Source organism: Callorhinus ursinus, unplaced genomic scaffold, assembly GCF_003265705.2.
Source record: "Callorhinus ursinus isolate GAN/ISIS: 27379988/994484 unplaced genomic scaffold, GSC_fseal_2.0 scaffold52, whole genome shotgun sequence".
NCBI lineage: Eukaryota > Metazoa > Chordata > Mammalia > Carnivora > Otariidae > Callorhinus > Callorhinus ursinus.
The window spans coordinates 7617085-7628069 of NW_027397114.1; the positions used below are offsets into that span (position 1 = coordinate 7617085).

The 10985-nt window shown below is 53.7% G+C and overlaps 1 protein-coding gene across 1 annotated transcript in view; it reads left to right on the top strand.

Moving 5' to 3' along the window:
• The window catches only part of ARHGAP23 (Rho GTPase activating protein 23), a 70485-nt gene that overhangs the window by 57130 nt on the left and 2370 nt on the right, over positions 1–10985 (top strand). Inside the window, exons 21-24 of the mRNA XM_073883762.1 lie at positions 4071–4112; positions 4685–4781; positions 6883–6914; positions 10707–10970. Coding sequence (XP_073739863.1) covers positions 4071–4112; positions 4685–4781; positions 6883–6914; positions 10707–10970 — 435 coding nt within the window. The remainder of the gene's footprint in view (positions 1–4070; positions 4113–4684; positions 4782–6882; positions 6915–10706; positions 10971–10985) is intronic.

Sequence of the window (10985 nt, forward strand, 5' to 3'; positions counted from 1 at the left end):
GCTCAGGTTGTGATCTCGGGGTCGTGAGATGGAGCCCCGTGCTGGGTTCCAAACTGGGCATGGAGCATGCTTGACATTCTCTCCCTCCCTCTGCCCCATCCCTCTCCTGCTCACACGCGTGCGCTCTCTCTCTCTCTCTCTCTCTCTCTCTCTCTCTCAAAAAAAAAATTATTTTAATGGAGTTATAATTGACATGTAACATTATATTAGTTTCAGGTGTACAACAGAATGATTCGGTATTTGTATATGTTGTGAAATGATCAGCACTCCAAGTCTAGTTACCACCCGTCACCATGCATAGTTACAGTTGTTTTTCTTGTAATGAGAATTCTTTTTAAGATTTATTTATTTATTTTAGAGAGAGAAAGTGAGAGAGAGCAGGGGGAGGGGCAGAGGGGAAGAGAGAGAGAGAATCTCAAGCAGACTCCCCCCGAGCACAGACCCTGACGTGGGGCTCAATCCCAGGACTCAGGGATCATGACCTGAGCAGAAATCAAGAGAATTTTTTTGTTAAGAGTTTATTTATTTATTTGAGAGAGAGAAGGGGAGAGAGAGAGAGAGAGAGAGAGAGCATGAGACGGGGGAGGGTCAGAGGGAGAGGAAGACTCCTCCCTGAGCAGGGAGCCCGATGCGGGACTCGATCCCGGGACTCCAGGATCATGACCTGAGCCGAAGGCAGTCGCTTAACCGACTGAGCCACCCAGGCGCCCAAGAATTTTAAAGATTTATTCTCTTAGTAACTTCCAAGTAGACAATAGAGTGTTATTAACTGTAGTCATCCTGCTCTATACTACATCCCCATCACTTATTTATTTTATAATTGGAAGTTTGTACCTTCCGACCCCCTTCATCCCCTTGGCCCTCCCCCCACTCCTGGCAACCACCAGCCTGTTCTCTCTACCTATGAGCTTGGATTTTGTTTGTCTGTTTGTTTGTTTTCGATTCCACATATAAGTGAGAGCATACGGTATTTGTCTTTCTCCGTCTGACTTATTTCATTTAGCATAGTGTCCTCGAGGTCCACCCATGTGGTCACAAATGGCAAGATTTCCTTTTTATGGCTGAGGAGTATTCCATTTCATATACACACCACGTCTTCTTGATCCATTACTCCACTGATAGACACTCGGGTCGCTTCCATATCTTGGCTATTGTAAATAATGTGCTGCAGTGAACGTCAGGGTGCAGATATCTTTTCTTGTTGTTGTTGTTTTTTTTCCTCCAGATAAATACCCAGAAGTGGAATTGCTGGATCCTAGGGTTGTTCTATTTTTAACTTTTGAAGAGCCTCCATACTGGTTTCCATAGTGGCTAAGCCATTTTACATCCGCACCAACACTGTGTGAAGGTTCCCTTTTCTCCCACATCCTCTCCAACACTTGGTATTTCTAGTCCTTTTTATAATAGCCATATGGGATTTCATTTTAATTCTCACCACAATTCTAGAAGTAGATACTCCTATTATGTCCATTTTACAGATAAGTAAATAGACTCAGAGAGGTCATTTACCTGAGGTGAACTTGAGCCTGAGATGACTGACTTTAGATCTTGCATTATTTTTTTTTTAAAGATTTTATTTTTATTTATTTGACAGAGAGAGAGACAGAGAGGGAACACAAGCAGGGGGAGCAGAAGAGGGAGAAGCAGGCTTCCCGCACAGCGGGGACCCCAATGCGGGGCTCAATCCCAGGACCCTGGGATCATGACCTGAGCTGAAGGCAGATGCCCAATGACTGAGCCACCTAGGCGCCCCATTGCATTATTTTTTTTTAAGATTTTATTTCTTTATTTGAGAGAGATGGAGAGAGAGAGCTCATGTGTGCATGAACGCATGAGTGCAGGAGTTGGGGGGAGGGGCAGAGGGAGAGAGAGAGAAGCAGACTCCCTGCTGAGCAGGGAGCCGATGCAGGGCTTGATCCCAGGATCTAAGGTGTAGGCAGGTTAATGCTTAACTGGCTGAGCCACCCAGGCACCTAGATCTTGTATTATTTCTTATTCTCTGTCCTTCCAAACCAACTTTCTCTCTGCTTATTTTATTTATTTTTAAACAAACGGTATTTTATTTTATTAAGTAATCTCTATGCCCAACGTGGAGCTTGAACTCATGATCCCAAGATCAAGAGTTGCACAGTCTACCAACTGAACCAGCCAGGCACCCCAAATATTCTGTGTGTTTTATTTTTAATTTTTATTTTTTTAAGAGATTTATTTATTTGAGAGGCAGAGCGAGAGAGCACGGGGGGAACAGCAGAGGGAGAGGGAGAAGCAGGCTCCCCGCTGAGCAGGGAGCCCCACATGGGGCTCGATCCCAAGATCCTGAGATCATGACCTGAGCCGAAGACAGATGCTTAACTGACCGAGCCACCCAGGCCGCCCCTCTGCGTGTTTTAATTTTCAATCAGTGAGCTTAGCTCATTTGCTTGATTCTAATTTCTGTACTGTTAGGGCTTATCTTTGCTATCTTAAATGTCATTTTCTCTTTACCCCATTTTCGTTTTGTCTCTCTTCAGTATGTCCTTCCTTGCTTTGGATGAATTGACTTTTATTTTCCTGATGTGAAAATTATACAATTTATAAAGTCCATACTGTGTTTAATCATACAGTTATAACAGTCCATACTTACGTTTCATTTTCACTGACAATTTCTAAACTCATCAATATCCATTGTCTTCCTTCCACCACATCTAAAAGCCAAGTACCTCAGTGTATTCTCACTCATACGCAGAGAGGTTTCTCCCTCTGCGTTCGAAACCCACGGCGTCATGGAGATACTTTGTGTGTGTTTGTGCCTGTGTGTGAGTATCCTTTCTTGGATCGACAATGGACTTTTCTTTTTTTTTTTTTTAAGATTTTATGTATTTGAGAGAGAGAGAATGGGAGATAGAGAGCACAAGAGGGAAGAGGGTCAGAGGAAGAAGCAGACTCCCTGCCGAGCAGGGAGCCCGATGCGGGACTCGATCCTGGGACTCCAGGATCATGACCTGAGCCAAAGGCAGTCACTTAACCAACTGAGCCACCCAGACGCCCGACAATGGACTTTTCTATGCTACTATCCATCCTTACTTCTCAGAGCCTGTTGCTCCACCCTGGAGTTATTTCTTTATGAGCTCATGTAACAATTAAGAGAGTCTTTGTGCAGTAAGCTTTCTGATGTCTTAGAATAGCTGTAGTTTACACTCAAAAGTGAGAGTTTAGCAGGGTATAAAATCCGAGGTTCCAAATTCTTGCGTTTGCAGTCCAGCAATACAGTGAAAATATTGTCTTCTTGTGTCTGCTGCTGCTGAAAGTTCTAGTTACAGCTGATACTTGCTCATTTGCAAGCAATCTGTTTTTGTTTTTCAGAAAACTTTTAGGGTTTTATCTTCAAGATTCTCAAATGTCACAAAATGTATTTAAGAATGGGATTTTCACTTTATTTTCTATCCTGTTTGACATTTATGTGAAAACCCTTGCCTGCCTGCCCCTCAGGGAACCTCCTAACACTTCCCTCCAGGCACTTCTCTTTCCTGGCCAGGGGAGGGGGTGCCGCCCCAGGGCAGTGTGGTGCCCAGGGCTGGGGGGGGGGTACACGGCTCTGGCAGCCACGACTGGTCTTCTCCCTGCAGTGGCCCCAACCGGCACTAGATGGCGCTGCTGCTCCCCCACCCTCCCGCTTCTGGCCTGTGGGTTGGGAGCGAGTCACCGTGATGCACACTGTACAGAGTCTAGTGATAGCCAGGCCTAGAAGCTCTCCCTGAGCCGGCACTCCATCAGTCCTCAGCCCCCTCCCAGTCCAGGCTGCGTTTCCCTCCCACCACTGGGGTCCAGCCCTTTCTCTCCCCACGGGTTTCTCATAGCCTGTGGAGTTGGGTCCTGGGATTCATCAACCTCCCTTGGGGACTTCTAGTAACCAGGTGCAGATGGGGGTTGTTGAAAAGAGGGGGGACCCTCACCTCTTGGTGCCCCCTCCTGCCCCGCTCCATCTGGCGTCTGAGTGGGGTCTTCTGGACTATGCAGGTCAGGAGCCTGTGTCTCTGTCTTCCCTCAGCCCCTTTCCACACTGAGTTCACTTCCTTTTGTCTCCTCTGCAGTCAGACTGGTTCTTCAGCGATGATGAGGACAAGGGAGAGAGAGTAAGTGATGCAGAGGGAAGGCGGGGCTGGGTCTGAGCTGAGGTGGGCCCTCGTCCCAGGCTGGGGGCCGGGAGGGGGCAGGCAGCAAGACTCAAGCAGGGGAAGGTCCCTGTCTTTGGGGCTTCCCAGTCTGATGGAGGAAACATAGACCCTCTCCTCAGGAGCCTCTAATCTAATGGGAGACACAGTCCTTGCCTTCATGAGCCCCCAGTCTAAGGGGGGAAATATAAGCCTTACCCTAAGGAAACTGAGTCCAAGTCTTATCTGGAGGATACAGGTGTTAGGAAGGTCCAGTCTGATGGGGAAGACACAGCTCCTGCCTTCAGGTGAGGGAGCAGCTCCAGCCTTTGAGGGTTCAATCAAGGTGTTGGAGAAGGCACAAAACAGTCTAATGGGGGACATGTGGGACCTGCCCTCAAGAGTGCCTGACCAATGAGAGAGACAGCCGCTGCCCTGGTGAGCCCTGGTCTGATGGAGGAGTCATGGGCCTTGCCTTCAGGTTACCCCAGTTCTGCGGGATTCACAGTCTGGCCAACTGAGGGCATGCTGGCTGACCCTCCTCCTGTTTGCAGACTCCTGTGGATGACAAGGAGCCTCAGTCAGTGCCCAACATTGAGTACCTCCTGCCTAACATTGGCAGGACAGTGCCCCCTGGTGACCCAGGTTCAGGTGAGTGCCCGGGCTTGGGAAGGGGGTGGGGGGTGGGGGTGGGATCCGCACTCCCCAGGGTCCCAGATGCCTGGCCAGATGCCCAGTTTCCCTGCTCTGCCCCAGTGGGGCCCTTCCCTGCCCCCCACCACCGAGACTGGGCTGTGGCAGGGCCTTCTCCACTCTAGGGAGGTCTGGCTTGCCTGTGCGCCCGCCTCCTTGTCTGCTCAGCGGCCCCCCGGGGCTGGGTAGGGGCTTTGTTCACCCTCCTTCACTGGTTTCCTTCCTGAGCTTTTTATTTCTCACGGGCTGTGTCCTTCTGGGCATATTTCCTCTTTTTAATTTTTCTTCCTTTTCTCCTTGCACCCCTCCACCCTCCTGTCTCTTCTCCCTGTGCTCTCCTCCCACCCCTGGACCCTGCCCCTCTCTTCTCTCCTTCCCCTCCTCCAGCGGACCTGTTGGAGATTTAAAGGGTACAGTGTGGCATTGCGGCCTCGGTCACTAACAGTGGCGGGTGATTATAAGAAGGCTGGGCAGGCCCGAGGGGCACGCAGAAAGGTCCCGGGCTGTGAGCACCTCGATGTGACATACCAGCTCCCCACGCTTGTTAACAACTTACCCCCACCCTAACCCTCCCATCTGAAAGCCCCTTCTCAGGAGGAAGGAGGTTTGTTGGAGGCAGATCCTATCCCCTTGCCAGGAAGTCTGGGCACCGCATGTTGCCCCCCACAATCCCCAGACCCTGGCCTTCTCTCTGTGCCGAGCCCGGCCACTTCGGGTTATCCGGACAGGAGGAGGCTTGGCTGTAAGGAGGACCCAGCCTGTCTAGACACGGGTGACGTCACCCCCAGAAGCCCCTCTATAGCTGCAGCTCCTGCCTCAGTTGCCTCCAAGGGCCGGCTCTTCCCGTGTCTGAAACCAGAGCCCCTGGTCACTCAGCCCTTTAGTCCTGTTTCTGGGCGTAGAGCCTCGAACAGAGTAGCCCAGAGCAGTCCCTTCTTGGCTCAAGGCACTAACTTGTCCTGCCCCATGGAGGAGCTCCCCTCAGTGTTTTAGCTGCTCCTGTCTCTGACGGAGGCATTCCACAGCACCCCTAGTCCCCAGAGGCAGGCTGAGGAAGGGCCAGAGGACAAGGTGGGAGGGGGTGGCAGAGAGGAGCCCCCCGTTTCTTCTAATCACCTGCTGCCGCACCCCTGCCCCGTGTGTCTCACTGTGTGGTCGGCCATCTGCCCTTCTCACTGTGTGCAGGGGAGGGCTGGGGAGGAGGACTCACTTGCTTGCCAGAGAGTGTGGATTAACTGTGCCTGTGCGCTGCCCCATCAGACCCCGGGAGGTCCTTAGATCAGCCTGGAGAACACCCTGCCAGGATTGGTTTCTGGTTCCTTCTCCACCCCAATGATATGAAGGGAGTGGGACCCAAGTCCCATGGATGTAACAGTTTTATTCTTCTTCATAACTCTGGTAATAAACAGGGGCCTTGCCCCATCAGGGCAGACTGACCTGGAGTCTGGAGCTGGAGCTTAGCAAAGCCCAAATCACCAGCCCACTCTACCTCCTATGTCCCGCCCACCAGCTGTCTGCCCCATACTCCATCCTACACAGGGCCCGTCGTCTTCCTCCTGTCCTGGAGTTGGGGTGGGGTGGAGGTAGATGTAGGGCCCCCACCTGTCTATGCACTGTGTGGTCTCCATTCCTTCAGAGCATCTGTGATTTGCCGTGTTTCATTGTGGTTTCTGTGGACTGCATCTGATATTTGGTATTTTCTCTCCAGTGCTTCAGAGTAACAGGGACAGGAGGGGAGGGGAGAGGAACTAGGCCCAAAGAAAAGCCCCCCCACCCCGCACCGCTTGCCCTTGACCCTGGCAAATGAGGGTCTAGGGACTGGCAGCCTGATGTCATTTCCTGCCTCAAAAGGAAGTGGTGATTGACATCATTAGCCCCTCCATCCCTGTCCCACAGGAAATGACATCAGAAGCCCATCACACTCCCAGGACCTGGGGAGAGCTCAGGTGTCTGAACTCCCTGGTTTCTGAAGCCTCCGAGGAGAGGGAATCGTGTTCACAAGACAGCCTCCTCCTGCCCCATATTAACTTTCATTTTTACTTCTCGCTCTCCCCAACAGATTCCACCACCTGCAGTTCAGCCAAGTCCAAGGTGAGTGCCAAAGCCATTCTGAAGGCTTTATCCCTGTCCAGGCCAGCCCGCTCTTTGCTTTTTGGTCAAAGGAATTGGGAGAAGTGCCCGTGGCCCTGAGGAAGGTTGCTGGTCACTAGGAAGGCAGGTGGGAAGGACTGTGTGTACGAGGTTAGCAGAGAAGCTACTCACCTTGGCAGGGCTTCGGGAGGCGTCTGGGGGAAGAGAAGGATCTCGCTTGGGAGTTAGACGCCCGGGGGGCAGCGTGCCCAGTGGTCAGAAGCACACACAGTCCTGGGACTGAGTCCTGGCTCCACCACTCAGTAGCTTCGGGACATCGGGCAAGTTGCTTAACCTCTTTGTGACCCTCAGCTTCCTCATCTGTAAATGAGGCCTGATATTTATCCCCATTTATGGGGATATGGGAACCGACAGCTATGTTTGCTACAATAACTATGCTTTTTGGAGAGCCCAAAGCAAGCAGAAGGAAGGAAAGAATAAAGACAAGAGCATCAATCAATGAATTGAAAACAATCGAGAAAATCAATGAAACCAGAGCTGGTTCTTTGAACCAGCCCTCACAGCCAGCTAGTCCTGGCTGCTTCAGAGCCTGCCTTCTGAGACAGAGCCATTAGGCGAGCATGGCTGCCCAACTCTTAGAGCTGGATGGCCAAGGGGGTTGTCTTGGTCAGCTCGGGCTGCTGTAACTAAATGCCACATACTGGGTGGCTTACACAACAGACATCTATTTCTTCACAGTTCTCGAGGCTAGATGTCCAAGATCAAGGTGTCAGCATGGTCAGTTTCTGCTGAGAGCTCTCTTCCTTTCTTGTGGATGGCTGCCTTCTCGCTCTGTCCTCCTAGAGCAGAGACAGAGAGCAACAGCACCAGCTCTCTGGTGTCTGTGTAACAGTACCAATGCCACCATCAGGCCATGGCTGCATTACCCGCCAAAGGCCCCATCTCCAAATACATGGGGGGTCCAGCTTGCTTCAGCAGATGGCTTCGGGGAGGGGAGACACAATTCTGTCTGTAGTAGTGGGTGAAATCACAAAACATTGGTGATCGAACTGGACTCGTTTCGGTCTGGATCTCCAAGCATTGGCCAGGTCCCAGTGAGCCCAGTGTGCCCGACACCAAGTTAGATGCTCATTATATATCAGAAGAATGTAGTGGGGGGGGCGGGGCGCCTGGGGGGCCCAGTCAGTTAAGTGTCCAACTCTTGATTTCGGCTCAGGTCAAGATCTCGTGGTCGTCAGAGCCGCGTGGCGGGCTCTGCGCTGGGCGTGGAGCCTGCTTGGGATTCTCTCTCTCCCTCTCCCTCTGCCCCTCCCCCCCCTACTTGCACGCTCACTGTCTCTCTCAAAAAAAAAAAAAAAAAGGAAAGGAAGAAAAGGAAAAGAAAGAAAAAAGAAGAAGAGTGTACTGGACAGAAAGAAAGAAGGCCGCTTTAGTCTGGGACAGAGGTCCTTGCAACCTCTCCATAGAACCTCTGACTGCACACCTGTGGGGCAGGGAGCTCACTCCATCAGAAGATTGCTGTGACAGGGAGCAAGTTCATCACAGTGACCTGAGCCTAGCTCCATGTTACTTCCACCCATTGCTCCTGCTAGCCTCCTGGCTTCCCATAGCCTCTCCTGGGCTGACCCCTTGACATTTCTGTGCATGTACTGACCTCTGCATTCCTGGAAGGGACCATCATGACCTCACTGCTTCTGTAACTAGCAGGAGGAGAGGATAATTTGATCAGATGGTCCCAGTGGCCTCTCAAGTCTCTCCGAGAGCATTGGCCAGATGAGAAAGTGGCACTGGCCACCCTGTGCCTTGGGGAGATCACAGCAGAGCCCCCATATTGCACAACTCCAGGGATTGCCTTCAGGAGCCCTGTTGACAGTCGCGGCCCGGGAGCCACGTGCCTCTGAATCCTGACTCCCTGACGTGCGTCACCTTTTTCAGAACTAGCTGATGTGCGAGAGTATGGTAGATTGTGGGGGCCATGCGAGGCTTCTCTGGGTCTCCATTCAGTATTAGCGCTGTGGCTGAACCAGGAGGTGGCCTGTGAGGAGGGGTCACAGGGGAGGCCATTCCAGCCCAGCAGGGGGAGCAGTTTCAGCCTCTGCTTCCTCAGGGCTTCCTGTGTTGAGGGGACTGCATTCACCCATGAGTCCTTCACTTAACATTTATTGAGCATCTGTTATGTGCCAGGCGTGGCGCTAGGGGTCATGGATGCAAACACAAATAAGCCACAGACCTTGCTCTCAAGGAGCTCAGTGTTTGATGCAGATGACGTGGAAACAGACCTATCCTGATGGGAGAAGAGCAGGTGCGGCTGTGTTTTCAAAGGGCGAGGCAAGGGCTGAGAGGCGGCCGCACGGAGGCTGCCCTGTTTCAGCTGGGCCTAGTAGGAGGATTTAGAGCACACCCAGCACATAGGGTGGGCTGGGGGGCGGTGGCTAAGGGCTGCCAGTGTTAACATGCAGGTGAGTCTGGCTGGAGTGTAGGCTGGGTTGGGGTTGGGGTTGGGGTAGGGAGGGCCCTAGGCTGGGAAAGTTGGGACCAGATTGTGAAGGGCCCTGTGTCTGAGCTTCATCCTGGTGGGAGTGGAGGTGCCCTGCAGAGTCTGGAGGTGATCAGATTCCCACCTAGTCTTAGAAGGACTGATTGCTCTAGGGGAGGAGGGACTGGGGTAAGGCAAAGGTGGAGGCAGGGAGTCCTATCAGGAGAGGGCAGAAAGGCCCAGAAAAGGCCGTGTGAGGGCCTGAAAAGAGGATGGTGAGGATGGGCTGGCTTTGCGAGTCACTTCGGGAGAATTGAGAAGAAGCAGGGGAGAGGGAGGAGGCAGAGAATCTCACCTTAAGGTGGGGAACGTGAATGCAGGTGGTTTGGGGCAGGGCGTGGGGGCATAGTGCAGTTGCAGATAGGTGAATTTCGGGTGCCTGCAGAAACCTTGTTTGAGGGGGTCTTGCAGTTGGAAGAAGAGTTCTGGAGTTCAAGGGATAGTTTGGTGTTGGCCGGTGATGGGCAGCATGGGCTCTGCTGGGGCATCCAGGAAGGCTAGGACAAGAAAACACCCACAGGGCTTAGCAGTGAGAACGGGGCGGGAAGGTGCCCAGCGTGGGGTTGGAAATCAGTGTTTGGGAGCAGCATCCATCCAGACCGTCGGATTCGGATTGTGCAGGATCCTGCGGCCTCTCCTGGCGGCAGAGCTGAGGGCTGCATTGATATGGGGATGCCGATTGTGGGTGGCGCGCTGGTGGATTGGCCGAAACCGCCCGCCCGTGGGCTGCAGTGGGAAAGGGAAGTGAACTTGGCCCATTGCCCTGGAGAGGCCCATACATACAGAGTAGGTGGAAAGGCAGGTTTCCCAGGTGGGGGTGAGTGGAGATGGAAGGGGTAGAAGCCGCCGTCGGAGGGAGGTCCCCGCCAGGATCTGGTGGTTATCATCCGGGACAGTCTATGTGAAATGGGTTCAAACTGTCAAGTGTATTCCCTGTTGAGAGACTCTTATCACCAGAGCCGTGTCTAAAGGCTTTCGCTAGCGCTGGGCATGGGGAATGGAGGGGAAGGTGGGCGGAGGTGAGGGACCGGCGCCCAGCTCACAGGAAAGAGCCGAGAGTCTCTGGATTGAGGCCAGAGCGGGTGCTGAGGGGGCTGCGGGGTTGGCTGGCTCCCCGGTGGGGACCGGGTGGGTAGTGACGCTGCCGCGGGCACAGCCCTCGGGGAAGAACGGCGGGGGCGCGGGGCCGGACCCCGTTGCGGCCGGGTGCCGCGGTGCGGGGGCGCCTCCTGCATTCTGGCCTGTCTCCCGCGCAGGGCTCGTGGGCCCCCAAGAAGGAGCCGTACGCCCGGGAGATGCTGGCGATCTCCTTCATCTCGGCGGTCAACCGCAAGCGGAAGAAGCGGCGGGAGGCGCGGGGGCTGGGCAGCAGCACCGACGACGACTCGGAGCAGGAGGCGCACAAGCCCGAGGCGGGGGCGCCGGGGGCGCGGGACCAGCCGGAGGGGCCGCTGCCGGGCGGCGCCGCCGCCGCCGCCCCCCCCGCCCCCGCGGCCCCCGGCCGCCTCAGCCCCCCGGCGGCGCCGGACGAGCGG